This window comes from Rousettus aegyptiacus, unplaced genomic scaffold (assembly GCF_014176215.1).
Source record: "Rousettus aegyptiacus isolate mRouAeg1 unplaced genomic scaffold, mRouAeg1.p scaffold_m13_p_2, whole genome shotgun sequence".
NCBI classification, from domain to species: domain Eukaryota; kingdom Metazoa; phylum Chordata; class Mammalia; order Chiroptera; family Pteropodidae; genus Rousettus; species Rousettus aegyptiacus.
Window position 1 is genome coordinate 94,120,545 of NW_023416295.1, and position 23,297 is coordinate 94,143,841.

Consider the following 23,297-nt stretch of genomic DNA (forward strand, 5'->3'; position numbering starts at 1 on the left):
TTAGGGATTGTCTGTGACACTGAGGCTGATGGAAGTTATGATATAAACAGATAAACCCAAAACTGGGAAAGAACTCAAACAGAGATGGATGGGTGTTTGGCACCACAGGAAGTTCCCCAAGTTGTGCCCCAGATCATGTTCTCCATCTCTGGTTACGGGGACTCCAGCAGGCAGACCCCGCCTTCCTACTTACGTCTGTGTCAACCCTGTGCAGACCTTGCAACATGGAGCTGTTCTGGATGGGAGCTTATGGTTACACACTTCCTAACCACCTCACCCCCAAACACACACATACACATACTCACAGAAAGAGCAACCATTTATCCTCAGGATGGTGAAATAGCAAACAAATATGACTATACCACATGTATAGTAAGATTAATCAGAAGTGTCTTCTATCTCCCATGCCTGCCATTTTTCAGGAGTCTAACATTCTCAGGGCATCTCGGGAAGGCTAAAGCAAGATGTGGAGAACACTTCAACAACATTTTTTAAAGCACCAAAGAAAGCCACGGAACCATTTATATTTCAAATGGTGCCAGAGCTCTTCTTGCCTTATAAGAAAATCCAAGGATATATTAATGCTTATGTTTATCGTAGAGATAGTATTCACTTCCACATGCTCTGGAACCATCGGAATGTAAGAGAAGGAAGGAGAGGGTGAAAGGCCAGCAGGGACTCTGTCTTTGATGAGAAAATTGACACTAAGACAAAAGAGAAACTACGAAGAGCTAAAAGTCATGTCCAACAACAAATTTTTATGAATACAAATCATTCTATAACAGATAATACTTATTTAGCACCTCCATGGACAGTTGCTCCTTTAAACCTTTTAGGTACGATAATTCAAATGGATCCTCATAACCACCCTAAAAGGCACATGCAGCTTTTAGTCCCACATGGTAGATAGGAAAACAGAATGCAGCAAATGGCAAGGTCAGGATTTCAAGCCAGCTAATCTTGGACTAAAAACCAAACTCTTACCTGTTGTGCTGCCTCAGAAACCAAACTGAACGTGCAGTGAAGCCTGATTTCCTGGTGATTCTATCTAGAAAGAGAAAGCAGAGCAATGCCCTGGATTGGCTAAGGCTGTCCCAGTAGTCCACTGCTGCTGCTTCACTGGGGTGGTGGTTCCCAGCCATGGTGACACTTCGGGGGAGTTTATACAAGGTACGTCGGGACTCACCCCAGTGGCGCTGACAATCGGTTAGGAGTGCAGCCTGGGCATCAGGGTTTTTATGTCTCCCCAGTGATTTCTATTCTGGATGCAGAATCTTTGCTCTAGAGGAAGAAGAAGCAGGAGAGAAAGACAGAGACCCAAACAGACCGATTTTCAAACTTTGCTTACATAGAAAAATAAGGATGAAAATAAAAAAGAAAATCATTCTTCAACCCTCTTCTGCCCAAACAAAAGACATGGAGCAAGGGAGGGAGAGGAGACAGGGAAGCCTTGTCTTCTTCATGGCTTTGCCTGGAGAACTCAGCTCAACTACCTACTCGCCATGCTGCTCACCTGTACGCCAAGGAACCTGGCTGCTACCCAGCCAGCTCAAACTCAGCTGGACATCAGAGGCCTCAGGGAAAGGAAAGCGGAATAAGTTCTTGAATTTCCTCATACTGAGACCATAATGATGAAAGCAACAGAATCCAGGTTGGACCCATGAGAATGAAGGGTTATCTGACCCTTTGGATATTCTAATTTTTATGATGAGGAAAGGATCTGCCTGGTGAGGGCAGACCAAGGATGGCCACAGGCAGTTAAGCAACATGTCTCGAAATTCCTTTGTTATGACAGAATAAAATCCCTTGTTAGCAGCTTATGTTAGTAACCTCTGAAAAGGTCTAGGCCTCTGTCCATTCTTAATTAGGGATAAGTTGCACCTATGGCGATCTGGCTTGCCTTCCAGCAGCAAACACACACCTGTGGATTCTTGCCTGAGGCAGAGGACAAAAGGCAAGATCAAAGAGGTCAGGACAGAGCTTGGCTCTAGCTTGGGACCTAAACTCATGGACAGTGTCCCTATCCTGATGGTAGCCCTCTTGCTGGCTCCCTACCTCACTTCTGGTACAAAAGTTCACGTTTGATCCTTTCTGACTCAGCTACTCCGAGTTCGAGCTCATGGTGCCTCGACCTATAGCTTCAGACCTGTGGAGCGGGACCTAGTGCATGTTTAAGCTCCACTGCTCATTAGCTCCCTGGCTGCTGACCTAAACCCTGCCAAGCAGCTCTGCCCTACTGCGGCCCATGCCTGTGCTCTGGAAAGATTAGCACAAATGACCCCATCAACAAGACAGACATAGCTTCACAAGCACTTCAGAACCAGGACACAGGCTCCTGCACATGGATGAAATGCAGACCCCAGGGGGCGCCTGAGGATCTGCAGACGGGCCAAAGCAGTACAACTAATCACTGTGGGATGGGGAAAAGGCACATGCTGCTTTCCTCACCACAGCCCAAATAAAGGCCGAACCCATAAAATCTGGCTCTAAAAGTATGTATTTGGCAAAATAATCTATCAAGTTCTTCACTGATGAGAGTAAGGAAATTAAAACAAAAAAGAAATCTATGTTGGGCAAGATTTTATCTTGACAATGTTCTTTTAACTGATGTAAAATGTGAAGAAATTGACTGTGATTGATTCCAAGGAAAGATGCCAGAGATTCCTTAGCATTAGATCTGAGCTTAAAATAGGAATTATTGAGCCTAATTAATATGGTGATTTTTTTTTTAAGATGTTCATTCTTACAGAAAAGGAACTCACCGCATTAGCAAATGGAACACCTCAGCATCACGAAATGATACTGATATATTGCCCTGGTAATCTGCATTATGACAATGTTGCTAAGTTCCAGTGAGTGGACCCAGCGGACTCACTCGTCAGTGTGGGGGCATATGACCTGGCTCCCCTTTCAGGCTGGGGGTATGTGACAACAAGCTTATTGAGGTGGTATTGATGAGGGAGAGCCCCTCCACTGCCATGTGGCTTCTAAACAAAACCCAAGAAAAATCCAGGGGCTGAATGGTCCAGCTTCTGAAATTCGTGTCTTCTTCATGCTATAGCTGTCAGCCCAGACCTCCAACTTCACTAATACAGGGGCACAAGCACATGTCTAAACAGCAGGCAAGTCATCCTAATGGAATAGGCTCCACAAAAATAGCAAGTGGCTGAGCTTTCTCTGCCCTGAAAAAGGGACATTTGTGTAGTAAGAAATGGAACCACATTGTAGACTCTTATCAATTGCTGAGATTTGCAGTGGAAGGGAAGAGAGAAACAGTAAAACAGAAAGCTGCATTACAGTCAGCAAGCCTCACTTCAAGAGGAACTGGGAGACAAAGGGAGAGAATGGAACTTTGATAAAAACCATAGATGGAAAGGAAAGAAGTACTGATGTGTGCTACAATGTGGATGAACCTTGAAAAATGCTAAGTGAAATAAGCCAGATACAAAAGTTCACATATTGTATGATTCCATTTACATGGAAAATCCAGAAGAGATAAATCTATAAAGACAGAAAGCAGATTGGTGGTTGACAAGGCCGGGGAGGAGGGGGGAATGGGGAGTGACTGCTAATGGTTACAGGGGTTCCTTTGGGAGTGATGAAAATGAGTTGGATCTAGATAGAAGTGGCACTTGCGCAATGGAGTGAATGTACTTAATGCCACTGAATTGTACACTGTAAACTGGTTAATTTTATGTTAAGTGAATTTCACCTTAATTAAAAGAAAAAATCTTAAAGATTGTGACATAACCACATTGGTCCAACAAATAAGGAATGGTTTTAGGATAGACTACAGGCTCCCCAGGACTGTGTCAGGTGTCTCTCCTTCGCCACCCTCCATGTGGAAAATCTCATAAGATCGAGCAAGTAGTTTTCAATCATGAGGCCTCACTCCCACTCAGCTATCTGTAACACAGACAGGTTTCCAGTTCAAACAGCCTATGATTCTATCATTCCTCCTGCCACATGATAATAGCTTTACCAAACATGCAGGAACACAAGCTGGTCATCCTCAGCACCAAATGTAACAGGCTACGATGCATCCAAGGGGGGGTTACAAAAAGCCCAAGATTCAAACAGTCTGATGATACAAACTTTTAAATACAAGCTAATGCTTATTGAGCATTTACTACCTGCCACCCAGTGTTGGCAGTACTTGTATATGTATTGACCTATTTTGTCATCATAGCAGCCATCTTTCCAATGAAGCCGCAGAGCACCAGTAAGGTTAAGTAGGTTATAGAAGGTCATAATAAGGGTAGGGAAAAGGCCTGAGTTCAGACGGTTCACATCCACAGCCTACATGTTAAACCTCTGTGCCCTACAGCCTCTACATAGACAGGCCCCATTTTCTTTTAAGTTCTATTTTAGTTCTAAGGTTGGTGCTAAGAGGCCCATGTTGGTCCTGGCTACAGTGAGGAATCCAATAGTCTTTGGAAAAAGTGAAGGGCATCAGACTGGTAGATAAGATATTAGTGTTCGAGATCCATCTTGGCCATTGGTATTGTGACTTTGGGCAGATTATAAAACCTCTCTGGCCCTCAGTATCCTCCTATATGAAAATGAGAAGTTGGATTAAATCAATAGTTTTCCAGTTATTTAAGCAGCAGAACTCATTCTTAAAATTCAACTTTACTTTGAAGCCCAGCATACAACACAGGTAAAAGTGTGGAGTTGTTCCGGCTTAAGGTGAAAGGGGAAAATACAGAGCCTCTCTCCATGCTCCAAGCAGTTCCTGAGCACTTTCTTGGAACCCTGGTGACCGTGAGACAGTTTAAAAACTGCTCAAATAGATATTCACAAAGTTCTTTTGAAAAGAAAACCTAAAAAACTTAATTTCAAATACTGCATTCTTAGGCATTCTTTAACACTATGGGAAAACTTAGAATATTCTAGTCACTTTGGTCTAAGGTCTTAATTTGGATTGATGGCCTTTGCAGAACTGGTGAAGGTTCCAGGTAAGAAGTGCAAGTGTGATCCAAATACTGATCTTTATATCAATAACCAAGTATTGATATAAAGATGTGGAAAACCTAATTCTTCCAAGGGGCTTAGATCCCTCTGAACCAACTGCTAAATGTTACCAGCCCAATGGACCCCTCGTGGGGGGTCAAGCTGTTCAATTCGGAATCTGTATGTTTTCTCTAAATTGCTCTGAAATGACTAAACTGGACTATTTGTTAGAGTTTTACATCAGTCAAGATAGCACAACTTACTTCATTCTTCATAAAACTTGATACTAATATCTTGCTGGATCCCTATCATTAAACTCAGTCAATGGATAATTAGACAAGAAATGTTAGGAAGGGTATGAGTCTCTCATACTCACTCTGGAAAGATCAACTGACAGAGACCTCTAGGAAAGGGAACTTCTCCTTTAAACATCCATACGCAAGTCAACTCCATTCTTTCCTCTCACTCCACAGGCATTTATAAATTCCAGCCTGCTGCAGCATTTGGAAGAGGTTATACAACTGTTATGATGCAATGTTCGAGGCAGACAGCTACCCATACCTCAGAGGCCAAGACAAACAGGAATATATTAATAGCAGCCATAACATAAAGATAATTTATTTTCAGTATGTGGGAGCTGAGGGCATCAGCAGATAGACTGGTAAGCATTTAGGCACTAAAGCAAAGGAGCTTAACAAATAGGAAGAGAGAGACGGAGAGAAGAAAAATTTATCTCCTTTGAAAGTCATGTAGCATCTGAACCTATTAACTTACAATTACGTGGTTATGAGCAATACCAAAGAGAAGAAGATGTTTTCCTAACCCCTTGCTCTGCCATTTAGGTGGCATATACCGCACAAGTGGCAAGGCACATCTTTCGCTCTGAAAGAGATCATACCAGGAAACATTTCCTTTTCTTTGTTCAGATGGCTGGCCAGATGGCAGTAAACAAACAAAAAACCCCACAGTCTGAATTTAGTAAAACATCACGGTACCTTTCTTTGGGGAATGGCAAGAAAGAATTAGAAAGCTATTTCTCTACTTTAGAAAAAAAAAATAAAACCTGAAATAAAAGAATCCCCTTGCAGCTTTAGTTTTTCTTTTAAAACATAGCCAGGAAACATTTAGATTGTGTACTCTAAGAAACATATACTGTACACTCCCCAAAACAGCACAAATGGTACTGAATTAGAAAATCATCTGTCTATCCAGTCAACTGATCATTAACATTACAAAACAGTCAACTCGCACATGAAAGGTTTATAATTGACTTTAAAAATTAATTAGTATCAATAGTGTTTAAATCTCGGTAGTTAATGTCAAAACTTAAACGTCCACAAAAGTATACGCCATTTGTACACAGTATTCAGAAATCAGCTGTTTATCAGATGAGGTAAAACAAGGCCTTGTGCAGAGGAGTGAAGACTCCCGGCATTTGCAACTTCCTCCACATCCACTTCTCAGACCCACCAGCTCTCAGATGTGTTCATTCATTCCTAGCCATTGCCACTGTTACAGTGCAGGCCCTCTCCTTACCTCGCATCTTGCAAGGGTCATCATCTAACAGGAATTTGTACCCAACTAACCAATGGTCTCATTTCCCAATTCCAATCAATCCATTTTTCACACTGAATCTACATCATCATTCCAAAACACAGATGTGATTATGCCACACCCTATGTTTAAGAACTTCGAAGCTCCCCATTACACCAGGATAATCCAAAAGCTTTAGCAGAGCCGATGCATACTTCACCATCTTGGCCACCTTGCCTTTTCAGCCTTATCTCCCGCTCTTCTTCCCCTTTCCTACAACCCACACACATAGACCTCCACACTCACCTCCCTCCAGCCATTGAACATAGATATTTACACTCTTGTTTCAGTTCCTACCCTTCTCTTATAAGCTTATTAAAAATACCAGCTCTTTCATGAAACTTTCCAACATTCTTAGGTAGCTGATTTTCTTCTGGTCTTTCAAAGCATTTGCACATATGTCTACAAGTAATCATTTGTTCTGCTGTTTCCAGTAACTACCTCCCCTCCTCAGTTATCTTAGGGAGGAGAATCACTGTCTTCATGTGCCCTATTCCTGGCACAGCATCCAGCACAGAGCAGACTTTGTAAATAACTAGTAAGTGACTGATAAATGCACAAATAAAAGAATTCGGGTGTATACAACCTAAGTGAGAAAGAAAGTCAAAACATATGAAGTTAAATTCTTAACAATAGAGATCAGTAATAGTTGAACTCAACCAATAAAAGAAAGATGAGAGATAATCATCAGGTGTCATAAAAGCCAGAGGCTGGTTTCTGCAGGAAGGGCTTCTCCAACAGGAGGTACTTGAGTCTTCAGTGGATGAAGAGGGTTTGAAACAGAATACAGAAGACAGCAACTGCATTCCAAGAGGCTGGAATGTGAAAGAAAAAAAGAAGCAGGAAGGCTCAAGCCATATTTGGAGACTAAAAATTAAACAATCCTAGAAGCATTTTTTGGAGCCATACAGTAAACTAGTCCCTAACGAGGAAATGCCCGCTCCCTCCATTCTGTGGAAAGTGCAGAGCTAGAATGGGAAAAGAATATCTACCACATTCACTGCTAGAGTCTCTAACATACCCCTCAATGACTCTTATCACTCATCTGACAGATGTTGGCCTTGTAGGGATCAGACAGCACCGCCCCAACTCTGCTGACACACCATTGACTGGTATCAGTTCTCACGATATTGCATGGAACATGGAATGACAGAACATGTTTCCACACACAGCTGGAGATCATTTCTCCACTCTGAATCTAAGTAGGAAGAACCTCTTCTCACGAAAGGGGGCCCCTTCCTTTTACTACAGTCATGGAAATATGAATACCACAAGGAGATGCAGAGAATTCGGCTTAGAGGAATTGGAAGGTACAGCATGTGTAGAGGATACTAGAGGGAAGCTGAGCTTGCCTTCTGTAGAAATCAGTGCTCAGAGACTATACTTTGACAAGACATTCCAGAGCCATCCAAACAAGTACCCCACAGGAAGTTCAGAGGAGACCCAGACTGGGCCAGTGCAGAGACCAGAGCCAGGACCACGGTGGCTAAGGATTTGTACTAACTCCTCAGAGGAGGAATGGATGGTGGATGCCATAATCTGCTTTAGTCTTTCTAAGTCACTGCATGTCAGTTCGTATACTATAGTACAGAGAGATCTCCTGACAGGTCAGGAGTGCAGATGCTCCCAGCAGGTCTTTTGTTCATCTTAATCAAATCCTGAGATAAAAACCTCAAGTCAGAGACTGCTACTATCTGCCAATATCCACTGGCACATGTCCCACCTGGCTGCCCAGAATAAAGGATACATTTCCCTCTTCCAATAGACTGAATTCTGGTTGTTGGGCTGGGAGGGAATGTGATGAGTGCAGCTCACTTTCGGCTCCCCTTCTTTCATCCTATTGCCTGGACTGTGAACATGGGAGGGAGCCATCTTGGGCCACACAGGTGAAGGCAAGCTCTAGGCATGTGGAAGCAACTGGATAGAAGGAGCCTGGTGTCTGATACTAGGAAACTCTGGGTTGCTTGAAAGAGAATTAAATGTCTGTCTCCATTTAATTCATGTTATTTGGGATTTCTTTTCAAGCAACTGAATCTGTATCCCCATCTAAGGATGTCATATACAAATATCTGGCCCAGGTGGATCTTGCCTGACAGTCAGAGCCAAATTCCATGGCCATAAGTAAGAAGCCAGGAAAGCCACCCTTTATGGAATTTCCTCATGCTAAGTCTGCTATTTGCTTGGGCAGGCTACATATTTCTCTGGTATTGTACTCAACCGTGCAGTAAATGAAAAGGCCACATAAAATATCTCTTTATTGATTAAAAGCCAATGTACTTTGAGCCAAGAAGAGGAAACTTAAGTTCAAAATCTGTCCATTTCCAAAACGCGACACTGTATACAATTCCTGGGCTATACGTGAAGTACAAGATTTGGCGACTGCTTCCTTCAACCCCTTCACTTAATAGGGGAAGGCAAAGACTAATCAGCAGTGAAACATCATAACAGGCAATGGACGTCATACAAAAGGTGTTGGGTGGATGTGTGTTACTACATGTCTGTCCTTTTTCTTTATTAGCCATTGGCTGAGCCACATTTACTTAGACACAATATTTGTTAAATTGGATGTACTAAGCAACTGAGGAGCTCTGCCATGCCCTTGCCCAACTGACTTTTCCTGGAACAGTTACTAAAAGATCCAGCTGCAGTTGCACAATCCACCTCTGCTTGCTTTCGTGAAGCCAGCTCTCCTGACGTTTACAACTGGCGGAAGAAGGAATGAGGAGAGCAGAGCTCTCACTTTAGCCAAAAGGAGGAAGCTCTCACTTGGCAGGAGGAAGTTTCTCCCAGGGAAATCCTGGAGGCTCCTCGCTGCTGTCAACTACTATAATGTGCCCATAAATTTCGTTTGACAGAAAACACAGTGTCAAAGGAGTAGAAAGTAACAAAATCCCAAAATGTAAAAGCATCCCTGCCAGAATTCAGCCTGTCTTTTGTGCGTGGCATTGAAAATACAGGAAGGAAACCAGCCATACCCTGCACCCCGACTGCGGCAGATGCCTAATGGGGCTTTCCTGGTAAGAAAGTCAGAGCCACAGGATGGGGAGCAGGTTCTACAAGTTACTCCAAAACATGTTAACCTTCAGAACCATAGAACACCAGACGTACCATACCACAAGAAAATGGTGGTTTATTCATCAGCTTGATTGTTTTCAATGGTAGACCCAAAACCAGTTAATAATTTTCAGGGCTCAGCGTAAAATGAAAATGCAATCCCTGTTCAAAATTTATTCAGAATTTCAAGATGGGGACAACAGGACATTAATTCAAGCTCAGAGCTCTTCTAAGCAAAGAGCTGCACAAGTTGCATATCCTTGAAGCCAGCCCCGAGTAGGCGTCACCTTCCCTAACATCCTCTTTCTATACCAGGTTGAATGGTTTATTTGTTAGGCGCTCTGGCTCTCAATCCAAGCTGCCTGTATGCAAATTCCAACTCCTCTGTCTATAACTTGGGTGACCTTGAGCAAGTCATTCAAGCTTTCTGAGCCTCACCTTCCTCAACTATAAGGTAGAAATGACAACATGGGAAGTGATACATACAAAGCTCCTGGCATATAGTAAACACCTATTTGGCTGTAACAGCTAGTATTAAAAATCAGTGAGCATTTTTTTTAACTTAGTAGCTAGGAGTAATTCTACTACTGGGGAAAATAGTGTGTGGATATTTTTATATTCACACTAGAAACTATTCTGTAAAAGACTTGTTGTGTATGGACCCAAGAAGTCAATTCCTATCCACTGAGTAGAAGTTGCTGGTAGGCAAACATGGGTTTCATACAAGGAAAAGTTTCTAATACACCACCTGTTGACAGGATCTAATGAGTTCTCCATTTTCAAGGGTCTTCAGAAAAGCTGAACAATCACCTTGTCAAGATGCAGAGCGTTTATGCATTAGGCAGATGGCATTCAAGTTCTCTTTCACTCCTGAGATGCTGTAGATTCAGCATAGTGTCAGTGCTTCTATTCTGTAAATACAATGTCTACTTTTGTTCTTCCCATGGCCTTCCACCAAATAATCCCTTCTGTCTTTCCCTCTTTCCCATTCAACCATTTCGTTCTAGTCAAGTGTAATTATGGACTCGTGACACTTTAAAGCAACTTTTCCTTTTCTACTGTATTCACTATTGCCTTAAATAACCCACCTTTTCCCATTTCTCATTGCCTTCTATTTTCATTCCTTCATCTGGAAGTTAACTCCACATAGATCTACTACTTCAGGAAACCTATCCTGATAAAATGATTTGGGAAGGGAGGTACTAGAGGTAATGGTCCAGAGCACAGGTTTGGAGACAAACAACCATAGGCACCCATACCACCTACCACAAGTGACCCTGGGAGACTTATTCAATCTTCCTGACCCTCATTATTGTATGTGGAAAATCTGTATAATATTGGTACCTACTTCATAGAGTTATTCTGATATTTAAATGATATAATGCATATAAAGTGCTTAGGATGGTGTCTGGCACATAGGTAGTCCTCAGTGAAAGTTAGTGATTATTTTTATTGATGTCCACCAAAGGGTATTTGCTGATGGGATCCTGTTCTTGCCTACTTTTCAGCTTCCAAGAGAAGTAGTATGTGTGTGTGAGAGAAAGAGACAGACAGATGGACAGACACAGAGAGACAGACAGAGAGAGAAGCTCTCAAAGAATTATATAACTTTCTTTGTTTGTCTTTAATACTCTTTTAAAGATCTCCCACTATGTTGATGGCATGCTATATATTAAGAAACTTAAAAATATATTTAACAAATAGTCTCCACAGAAAGTTAAAAAAACATGAGAAATAAATAGAAACAGAAAACCATCTACCATTGATATCTTAAGAATATCATTAAGTGGTATGAATTTCATATTAAATAATATTTAATGTATTGTGGGCACTAAAAACTGAGTCAATTTGTAATCAAATCAAATTAGTGCTATAGATAATAATAACTCCTCACAAAAATAGCAGGGTACATTAGAGGCTACCTCGATTCCATTTCCCACTCTCAGGCATCTCCACCTCTGCTTTTCCACTTTCTCCTTTTTTTTCTACCAAGCCATTCATTCTGCCCCATTCCATGGCATTTAAAAGGCACATAGTTTAGAGCCAAAGCAATAACTCAGGGCATCACCCAGTTTGGCTTCTACTTTTTCTCCTTCAATAGCACTCTCAGAATTAAGGAATCCCATCTGTCAGTGGAGGGTGACAAATTTTACTTCCTAGTCAGGCAATGTTTAAGGGAGGGTGAAATATTTTTTAAGTTAAGGACTTGGGACCACTGCTTTTGCTGGTTTCAGTTTATTTGCCTTTCTGTCAGAGAACCAGATTAGGAAAGAAAACTCAAGAGTATGGTCAGGGAAAAGCTCTAGCTTTTGTTTTACCATGATTGTTTTACTCATATGTAAATTTGAGTACCGTGTTTTTAAAATCAAATTGACCATATATCAAGTCATGTTCTCTGTCCACGCCAGGTTATGGTCAAACTGAACTGAGTTTTCTTTCCAAATTAGTTGAGTCATGCTTATTAAGATAGAGGGACCAAATTAGCTCTGTAACGTCAACTACTGTCTTGTGCAATGCCCACGCTTGCCTATATCTCAATTGATGGATCAAGTGTTTGTCCCAGCCATGAATTTCATCTTCCCTAACCTGTTTGCTCTGACCCCAGCTGCCTCTCAACGTTCTAATTTCCCTTCTCCTAGTTGTGGTTTGCCGGACCCAGCTTGTACCAGCTTGTAAGAGAAGATGGTTAAATTTTCAGAAATTACATGAGTCAATTGTTAAACATAAGCCAGTATTAAAGTTAAATTATGTAAACTTTCAATTAAATGAATTACATTAAAATAAAGGGAAAAAATACTAAAAAATTTATCACTTCCTGTTTTACTACATTTTACCACTGTATTTGTTCTCAGAGTTTTTTAGCTCTATTGTATCTGTACGGTGGAAATACTACACAGTATGTAGTGTGCTACTGTGCATCTCTTTCCAAGTCCACCTTCCCAATATGAAAGAGTTCATGTGTTATTTGAAATTCATTAAGTCAGAATGAGAGTTAAGTAGAGCAAGGAAATCAGCAAATGCTGCACATCAGCCCTCGATGTGTTGTTTTAATTATTTAAACGAGAGTTCATAAACTCTGGTCAGTGGCTTATTTTTGTATGAACCTTGAGGCAGGAATGGTTTTTATATTTTAATGTTGTGAAAAATATTCAGGGCCTCACTTTGGTAGAGACATTAATATTGTGTTATGTCAGTCTAGACGGCAACTAGTGGTTTTTCTAATTTGTCGTGCTTTGCCTTCCAGCAGGACATGAGCCTCCAACCGGGCTCTCTTCCTGTCTTCTACCTCCTTACTGAGAATGATGAGTCTGGCATTAGGACTCAATTGACAACTGAATTTGATGCAGCACAAGGCAAATAAATCCAATCATCTCGCTACCAGTCATATTATCTCCACAGATCCAACAATAGTAAAAATATATCTTGATTAAGTGCAAACGTTAAATAAGCCCCTGCCCCCCCCAAAAAAAAACCACCATCAACAAACAAACTCCATCATCACATCAGGTTGTTAAGTAGATATCTGACAATTATCCAGGTAATTGAATCAATGTAAGTAGCCAGACCATCCCTTTTCTCCTCTCCCCTTGAAAAATCTATATGAGAGCTTAATGATTCACTCCACCAAAATTATCTGCGTAATTACAGATTTGCATCCTTTTTTTAAAGGTGATAACTCATCTCTGTATCACTCTGACATCTATAAATGCTGGAGAGTTCTTGAAGGCACTGCCTTCACTTAAAGACCAACCTAATTTGCATTGACTGAATTCTTTCAATGTTTACCAAAAAGACAACAATTAAACTTCAAAGCTGAAAACCAGCAGAAGAAAAACACTTCAGTTTCTTTATGCCTTATGTTTGCCCCCATGTACCCAGGTTTCTGCCCATAACTAGTATCAGAGTCCTGCTCTCTTGGTTTAATTTAGGTCCTTGGTATCATCTCTTTTCCCTTACGGATTACTCTGTCTCCAGCCCTACCCATCTTCGACATTGCAGCCCGAAATATCTTTCTGAAACATAGATGTCACTTCTCTCTTTAAAAACCTTCGATTGACCCCCATTGCTCTGAGAATAAACTCCAAATTTCCAAAGTCCAAGCCAGGTCCAAAAGGCTCCTAAGCATCTAGCTCCAGTTTCTCTAATGTACGTCTCATTGACATACATTAAGATTACCTGGGAGCTTTTCAAAACTCCAGTGCCCAGGTCAGAGTGCCCAGGTCATTAAATCAGAGTGTCTTGGAGTGAAGCCAGTACCTGGCACCTTAGGTAATACCAAACCTAGGAATGGTATTTCGATCACCCAGATTGCCTAGAGGACTAGAAACTATTCTTAGAACTATTTTTTTAACCTGTTGTTATAATAAATAAACAGTACAGTATTTTATGTTAGTGTATCTCCTCCATTAAACTTTAAGCTCCTGGAAGGCAGAGTTTGTATTTAATTTTTTTTTGTCATTGTTGTTATATTGATAATATTTATGTAGTACTTGGCACCTAATAGGCACCCAGCAAAGGTTTGTCAAATAAAATAACAAACAAATGAACAAATAAATAAATGAAGTATATCAAGCAGGAGACTGAACTAGAATTAAGTTTAAGAGGCCTTAAAAATAAGGAATAATCTTTTTTATTTAAGAAATAAGGCCATTCGTGTCTTTTTTTTTCATATATAAAGAGAATTATTTTAAAGGAAGGAGTACTCTATTTTCTACTGAACTAATCTCCGTAGACCTTGAAAATGACCATGGAAGAAAGAGTATTGCCTGGAAGTCAGGAGACCTAAAGTCTAGTTCCGTTCTGCTGTTATCAAAAGCAATCTCCGTGGTTTGTTTTCATGAGGTGCTTTGCTTGTATTTTCTTATGTAATCCTCAAAAGCATTCCTACAAAGTAGGTATCATTAATAACTTCATTTCATAGAGAAAGAAACTGAGGTTTACCCAGGAAGAATAAATTGCCCAAGTTACCACACTAGCTGAGCCAGATTCAAACCCAGGAAGCTTGTCCCTGGCACAGGGCTGCCACCCAGGCTGTCCCGTTCTCCAGCTTGGCTGCAATTAGATTCACTTTGAGGAGATTTACCAGGGCCCAACTTCAGAGTTTGATTAAATAGCCTGGGCTAGCCCTGGTCATTGGTACTTGTTTTTCAGTGCCTCCCCGCAATTCTAACGGGCAGCCAAGATTGAAAGCTTCTGCTCTACGCTCTCTCTACTCAAAGCCGATATGACCTCACATAAGCCATTTTTCTGGCTTTGGTTTCTCCCATACAAAGGTAGCTTAAACCACTTATCTTGGCAATAATTTGACCTTGACTCCTTAGGAATTATCCCTGGTCCTCTTCTACCCCCAACATCATGCCCAAGTGAAGAGACTCCCAGCCAGCCTTCTCCTGGATCTCTGAGCCCCCACTAAAGAGCAATTGAATCTGTGATAAGCTAACACTGTAACTTACTTTGTGAGCTTCAGAGAAGGAAATAAAAGCTGTAAAGCTCCTTGGGAACGATAAAGAGAAATTGCATAGCCCAATGAGTACATCTTGTTAGTCCTACCTAAGGGAAAAGGACAAAGAGTACAGATAAGTCCACTGACTAGTGAACCAGCCCTTTTAGGGAGTATCATGGTCTCCCCTGCCTGCCTCAGAGTGACAGATATGAGGATATAGAAAACTCAGTCTGTCCTCTTGGGGAGGAAAACCCTGAGAAGCAGGGCTAATCACGTGGAAACTACTGATATTTCAAACACTGGTCAACGGTCAATGTACTATTAATGCAGGTTAATACCTGGGTCAAGACCAGATAATCCCCAAGGAGGAAGGGATTGGTTTTGAGAGGGTCTGTCTTAATCTGCTGTGCTCCAAGGCCAATGGAAATCAAGGTGGCTTTAGAATGATGCCTGTGACACACTTCAGACAAGTCTCTATCTTGCTCCTTTCTAAAGCCAAAAGTTCAAACTACCCAAGAGAAATCTTATGGTCTAAGAATGATCATGGCGCAGCCTCTAACTGTTAGGGCCATTCCACCCTGGTCTGGGCACAAAGACGGGATATACAATGCCTTCGTTTCATTATATCTGGCAATTCATTTAAAGAAACTAAAACTTCTCTTGCTGCTCTTCCATGTGCTCCATAGCATCCCAAACTCTTCACATAGCACTGACGCCACAGACTTGTAATTACCTGTTTACATGCCCATTTTCCCAATTAGACTCTAAACTGCAAGAAGGTGTGGCATGCCTGTCTGGTTCACTACAGTATCCTCAGCTCCTAGCCCACTGTCTGTTTTTTCATAAGAGCTTCATAAATATTCATTGAGTGAACAAATGATTAAATGTGAAGGTTATCTGAGAAATGAATACAGCAACACTTGCTACTTACTTCATGAGAAGTGGTGAGAGATGAGCTACTCCACATATGACAAGAGCTTTCCCAGTTTAGGCTACACATGGCTTCAATAAAGATGTTTGCTTTTCTGACAGTTTCTTGTTTTCTTACAAAGCCCATAGAATTCTTAATTCTTACACTCAATAATTCTTAATAACAAAACCAAACTATAGCTGTGGTGTTTGCAGATCTTTTCTAATGTATTGCTAGTAAAGGCCACCAGAGGCAGCTGCCCTGTACCGATGTGAACCGGGCTGGCTGGAGTCATGGTCACGGTCACTGCTCCTAGGAGTCTCCGTAAGAGCACTAAAGGTCAAAGCCCTGGAGAAGGCCTTTGTTGCCAGCAGGAAATGTAGAAAACACCTTGCCCTTTAATCTTCGCATTACCCCAAGGAAAATGAAAAGCAATGCTATCATCTGGCTTCATCCACAGAGGAAGTGGAGCCTTCTTGGAACATTCAGACCTTGATTGTAAAGCTTCATATCTTATCATTACATCAAAACATTTAAAGTATTTTACAGAGCTCTTTTAGCAATACTCACAACAGCTACAAAAATAAATATTATTATCCCTTTATTACAGATAAGGAAAATTGGTCTGGTTTCTGCATGAATTCTTCTGTCATCACAGGAATGGTTGAAAACCTAGTGATGATGCCTCATGATCCACAGGGCTAGTCCCACTGTCAACCTGCCTGAAGTCTGGAGATAGCCAAAGCACACCCCGAAAGCACCCTAAGTTTCCTATAGCACATCAGATCTGTGTAGGTTTGTATTTGCATTTTTTGTGTAGTGCTTCCTGTCTGAAGGTGTCCAAGGGCATCTCAGAAATAAATTAGGGGCCTGGTAATGATGACAATGTAAAATATTAAGAATTACAACCATTAGCAAACTAAAAAATGGGAAGCAGTAATTCTGCCCTTTGCATTAATATCTAAGTGCCTTTATAAATGATAAAGTGTTAATTTTTGTTCTAGAAGTAAGTGTAACTCTTTTGTCCAAGATACAAATCTTGCTGTTATCAAGAGCAATGATAAGTGACTAAATATTCATAAAGCCCTGTCTTTGTACCAGGCACTTTACATTCTAATCACTTCACATGCATTCTATCATTTGATTCTCACAACTTGAAGAGGTAGTCGGGATTATTGTCCCTCTTTTGTAGATGAAAAAACTGAAGCCCAGAGTTTTACAGATCCCTCTGCCCAAGGTTACGTAGCTAGGAGGAGATGCGGCCAAGATTTAGACCTGGGTCTCCTTGACTCAAAAGCTCGTGCTCTTCATAATTATACTATATTGTCTCTAGAAAAGAAATACATTATGCCGCTATGACTAGATTCGATTCTCCATAGTTTAGGAAGATTGAAGGAATCCCAAATCCCATAAAAATCAGTGAGCTGAAGTTACTCAGAAATATCTCTGGTCATTAAGGTATTCCCTAAGAGCTAGGCCAAAAATATCAGGGATTTAAATGACACAAGAGTGGAAATACAGGTCAAATCCAATTACAGTGGATCTCAAGGGAGCATCCAGGCTCTTATCGTGTCCTGGAACTTTATTATATTAAATATTGCCTTCTCCAACTACTGGAGGACTCACTGATCCTCCTTCCCTTTCTCCAAACTCTAGTACTTGTCTATACAATTTAACCCTTGATTATATATTATCCTTTATTGTTCACCATTGTTTCATACATGCTAACTTTGTCTCCTCAACAAGATTTTAAATTCCCTGTGACTGTTAAGTAAGCTTCGTATGTTGTCACCCTTTCCAGTGTATTAGTGCTTACGATGTGCACAAACTGGGTGCCTACTGAGCATGCAGAAGGTCCCCAATGTAAATTATTTATTGACTTGTTGAAATAATAGACTTGGCGGGGGGCGGGGGGGGGGTCAGCAAACTTTTCCTGTAAAGGACCAGAGAGTAAAATATTTTAGGCTTTGCAGGTTGTCTGGTTTCTGTTGCAGCTACCCAACAATGTTGTTTAGGATGAAAGCAGTCATAGATGATACAACGAGTGTGGCTGTGCCCCCAATAAAAATTTATTTACAAATCAGGAAGAGGGCCAGATTTGGCCTGTGGTCTGTTGTTTGTCAGCCAATAGAACCTATTTATGATAGGATTGAAGGACTAGGCTGGAAAATGTTCTTGAGTCTCAGCATAGCCACAGATTCTTTAGATCCCTTCAGGCCTCTAGTTCATGTTTAGAGTCCTAGCTCCTGACCAAGTGTAGTGTTCTCCCAAACCTCTCACCATGGACTTTAGTTCAGCACAATGTTTAGCAGCTCATTTTCCTCTGGGGATTCATATCTCAGTTTAAAAAGAGAAAAATCAATCACAAAATAAAGAGCTGACATGGTAAATTGTAACAATAATATGTAATTGGAAAATTTTTCAAACACATTGTACCCAGAAGTCCCTGACACTTTTTCTGGGCTGCTTTTTGTGGACTGCCACATAAATCATTCTAGACGATTTGAAATATACATTTCACCTGGATTAAAAATCTGCAGACAGCTGATCACCCCTGGCAGGAGGCCACCTAAAAGGTGGCAAAGATAAACATTTATTTTTTTGAAAGCAACTGCTTTCCTTTGAGAATGAGAGAACTCAACACATGAAAGAAAAAACCACCTTTCTCTTAGTATTCCACCCTCAGTTTTGATATAACATTAAAAAGTCCTCAATGGGCTGCTACTCCGACCTAATTTAAATGCTCATTAAGATTGTGGATTATTGTTTCTGGGCTTATCTGTGTGCTTATCAAGAGAGCTGCATTTGGCATGGACAGAGATGGTTCAATAGAGAACCACAAACTGGAACTGGGAAGTCCCTTTTAATTCAATCCCTTTAGTCCACAGAAAAATAAAGTGACCTGCCTACAGCTGTGTACTCTCTGTTCAAATCAAATAATCATAAGGTCATCCCTATATGACCTACAATGAACCAGCAAGTTCCACACACATCTAGTTAATGCGAAAGGCAACTCAGAGTCCTCGTTCTAAGGGACAATCCACTAACAACCCCCTCACACCCCTGCTCTGCTCCAGGACAAAACTCCTTTAATATAAAATCAGTCATATTAAATAACAACTTCCTCTATTACGTGACAGAGTTGCCTGTGTTTACAGAGATATGGCTGACACTGTCTACACAGTTTCCATCGTCCCTTCCATAGTACACTCGTAATAGGAAGATTTGTCTTCTGTCATTTCAACTCACCTTTCCCCATTGTGCTCTCCCTCTCACTAACCAGGTGCTGAGATTCGTTACCACAGTCATGTGTTTGCACTTTAAGTTTATTATCTCTTGATGTGAAATTAAAGACACTTCCTCATGTCTTCTGGGCATTGGGAAGCAAATAAAAAGATGTCATCATAGAGATCTGCTAGGCCCACTAAGCCTTCACCTGACACCTGACAATGACAGCAAAATGAACAGATTTTATGGGATTATTCAGAAGAATAGTATGAACTGTTAAAAAAAAGTTTTAAAAAACTTTCCATTTTTTTCTATCTTCCTTAGAATGTGAACTCAGAAAGATCAAGATTGCTGTTGTATGCTCTTTTATCCCAATTTGGATTTCAATATTATATAAATTATAAGCTCTGAAAAAAAAGTTGACATTTAGTGAGTAAATTCAACTAACTCATGATTTAGTTCAATAGAATAAGCATTTACTAAATCTCCATTCTGCACAAGGCATTGAACCAAATGCTAGGGAGACAACTAGGGTATATAGGTGCTCCCTGAGATGATGGGAAGGTAGACTTTGTCCATAGGCCCCAAGGCTCTTGGATGTTTCTTCACAAAAGAAATGTTAAAGGTTTATGGAAAGATTTTAACGAAAATGTATATCCAGTTGTGCATACACCAGAGTGATAAATTTCACCCTTCTCCCAAGTTTAAAGAGCAAATTCCTCATCACAAGACTTTCCAAATACCCACTGATCTCATCGGAAAAGACTTAAAGTACTGAGAAACTGTCAAGCTCATAGCAGTGGATACACGTTTTCTATACTTCTAATTCTGACATAAAACTTAGAAAATTACCATGGGCAACAATAATTGTCTGTTTTCCTGAAAGTGGCAGGTGCACACTATTTTCAAAAAATTGTCTGTCAAATACCTATCTAAATAACCGTATTTTGTCCATTTTTCTTTCACCTAAAGAGAATGTTCCATGAAAATAAAAATAAAAACACTAGTTCTGCTTGCCATTTAAGGAGGGAAGTGTTTTCCTAGAGATAAATATGGAGCTTCGGTATTCAGCACATGTGCTTTAGGAATACTTCTTATTTTTTTTTCACACAGAATTTTTAAAATGTTCCAAAGAGTTGAACGTCAATGAAATTAATACTTTTTACCGCTTTATTAAGACCATTTTCAAGTGACACTGGCTTTCACAGTTTGATGCCTTTGCCTTGATTCACGCAGACATCTGCACTTTTACCTACCATTGTTTTTGCATCATGAATGCAAATATCAACACAAAGAAAGAGGCCAATGAGTCTTATGATTGTCGCAAAAGTGGTTTTGACCTGGCAGATCCCTTGATAGAGTCTCAGGAACCCCCGGGGGCTTCCAGGACCACACTTTGACAATCAATGGGTATCAGAGCATACAGAAATCACAGCTCTTTCTCTTCCATTAATGCTTGAGGATGGTTTGTTACTGTAGGTTCGATCACTGAGCGCCAAAGAAAAGACATGCCAAGGCGTCGAACACACCCAAGAGGTAAAACTCATCGCGTGCACTCAAAGGCTCACTTCGGAAAAGAACAGTTCTTCGTAAGGGGAAGGGATTCAGACCCCGCGCCGGGCTTGCGGTTGCCAGTGGCAACCATCATCAGCGGGAGGGAGCGCGGCTATCGATTAGTAGCGTCTTGCGTCCCGCGCGGAAGGATGGGGTGGGGATGGCTGGAGGAGGCAGTCCTCCCCGGACGTGTGCTTGCTGCCTGTTCTTGGTGGCAAGGTGGCTCGTTCGTTCTGTGATCTATTAGAGTGGCTTCTGAGGGCCCCGGGTTGATGTCGGGGAGGGAGGAAAGATGGCGGCCGTGGCGGCGTGCGGCCTGGTGGGGAAGGGACGCGACATCAGCCTGGCTGCCCTGCAGCACCACGACCCCTATATCAACCGCATCGTAGACGTGGCCAGCCAAGTGGCTCTGTACACTTTCGGCCATCGGGCCAACGAGTGGGTGCGTGTGGACGCGACGGGCCGTGCAGACTGGGCTGGGGTGGGCACGGGGTCGTCAGACCGGGGCTCGAGACCCCGTACGGGGAGGAGTCGCCGCGCCCCGGCGGTGGCTGGAGGTGGATGGTGCTGGGTCGCGAGCTCGAGGCCTGAGTTGCGGAGATGAGAGCCCTGGGCCCCGAGGTTGGGGGAGAGGGAGGCAAACCTGCGAAACCACCTGAAACTGGGGAAAGACTTAAGTATCTAAGATACCCCACCTTGGGAGACCAGAGCGGTCGGGGACGGGACCCTGAGAGCGCAAGAGAGGACCTGATGCCTCGAGGCCGGAAGACTGATGTACTTGGAGGAAGTAAAGCGAGATTCTGTTGCAGGAAAACCGTGGCTATAGAGGAGGCAGGCATAGGGACGAATAAAAAAGGAGAGTTCTGATTCTGGAACTTCAGTCTTAGATGGGACGAAGAGAAATCAAACCTTGATAGAAGGGGAGAAATCTGAATTTGCGAACTCGAAAAATACACCAAGAAAAAAGCAAACATCGGGAAATAAAAGACAAGATAGGGCAGGGTCTCACACTTAAAAGAGGCTGACTCTCTTGGAAAGATTATTACACCACAGCCCACCAGACCAAAAGTGAATTTGATAGTTGAGTCCATTTGGGAGCCGAAGTATTTTAATATTCTCAAAGAAGAATCCCAATAAATAAATAGGAATGGAATGAAATTGTTTTTCTCACCAACAGAATAGGGTAGGAGCATAAGACACTTGAGTACTGCTGCAGGAATTACTTCATGTAATTTTGTAACCTACTCACTTGAATGCAGAGAGATGGAATTTTTTTCTCTTTATCTTTTAGTGATTTTTGTACAAATAATATTCATCTGTCAATTATATCACCATCCATCCATTACTTTTAAATAAGTTACAAAGTGGTATAAAGCACTGAGCCTGGATGAATGGATTGATTCAGATGATTTTTAAAAATTTCTCCAGGACAGTAACAAAAATTTAAGCAAGAAAACTATCCATATGGTACAAATTCATATATTTTTAAACACCTATGTTCATTTAAACAGCCTACTTATTCACCTGGAAATCACTGACAAAAAAAGGATAGGAAGTCCTAAAATGGAATAGAAGAGAATGGTTTTGCCTTAAAATTTTAAGGAAAGTTACTGAAACGGGGTAAGGAATTTAGGGCTGTTCTCCTAGTAGCCAAGAAAAAAAAAAACAGCAAAAAAAAAAAAAGAAACGAGAGCTCTTTAATATTGGTTCGTTACGTAAGGGAGAGGTTATTGCTCCCTACTTTTCAGAGGAATTTACTACCTGGGTCTTTATATAAAGGACATCAAGCAACAGTGGACAATTTCATCAATGACAACTTTTAAATAATGCAAAGATATTCTGCATATAGTTATTATACTGCTCAATAGAAAAATGCCAAAGGCTTACTGTCATAATTCTGTCAATGTAATTCTGTGGTAGAGCTAAGGATCAAGGATGTACAGTTCTATAACCTGAAGCACTAAGATAAGAGTCTGGAGAATCCTGAGAAATTAATATGTAGAGGAGAGCATTCCTCTTGAATAACAATTGTTTCCTATAGGCTTTTGACAGGATTTATGAGATAGAGACCTGTTAAAATAGTTACAGAGCTTTATTAGATACCCAGTGAAGCCCTCCTACTAAAGCTTCATGAAAAGGCAGAAGTGTCACAATGCATTATTTACAGGATTGTGTTTTCCTGCTTTCTGGACTTGTTGCCTTCAGACAGGGCATAATTCATTCAGTAAAAGGTCATTCTTTCAAATTACTAATCTTCAAGGCTGTGCTAGCCAGAAAAAAAAAAAGACCCAGTTTAACTGCAGAGCAGTTGCTGGAGATAAACAGATTGTCACCATTGTCTCTATATGCCATCACTCAGGCCTTCTGGATGGAGCCTTTTGAATATAAACCTAATAAATGTGTAAAGAACATTCTTGAGAATGGAGGAGAAAGTGTATGCAAGAAGACAGGTGGAATATAAAGGAGGGGAGTTCTTATTACGCTAAAAATAGTTGAAGAATGATTTCGTGCATTCAGAGCAGGAGGAATTAGGAAGGAAGAGTAGACAGAAAGTGAGTTGCT

The 23,297-nt window shown here is 41.1% G+C and overlaps 2 protein-coding genes across 18 annotated transcripts in view; one reads left to right on the forward strand and one right to left on the reverse strand.

Annotated features, from left to right (window-relative positions):
- Positions 1 to 23,297, reverse strand: part of CACNA1C (calcium voltage-gated channel subunit alpha1 C) — a 607,203-nt gene that overhangs the window by 555,860 nt on the left and 28,046 nt on the right. The gene's annotated exons all lie outside the window — the stretch shown is intronic.
- DCP1B (decapping mRNA 1B) overlaps positions 20,955 to 23,297 on the forward strand; it is a 56,387-nt gene continuing 54,044 nt past the window's right edge. The window contains exon 1 of the mRNA XM_016126162.2: positions 20,955 to 21,177. Coding sequence (XP_015981648.2) covers positions 21,028 to 21,177 — 150 coding nt within the window. The 5' untranslated portion in view covers positions 20,955 to 21,027. The remainder of the gene's footprint in view (positions 21,178 to 23,297) is intronic.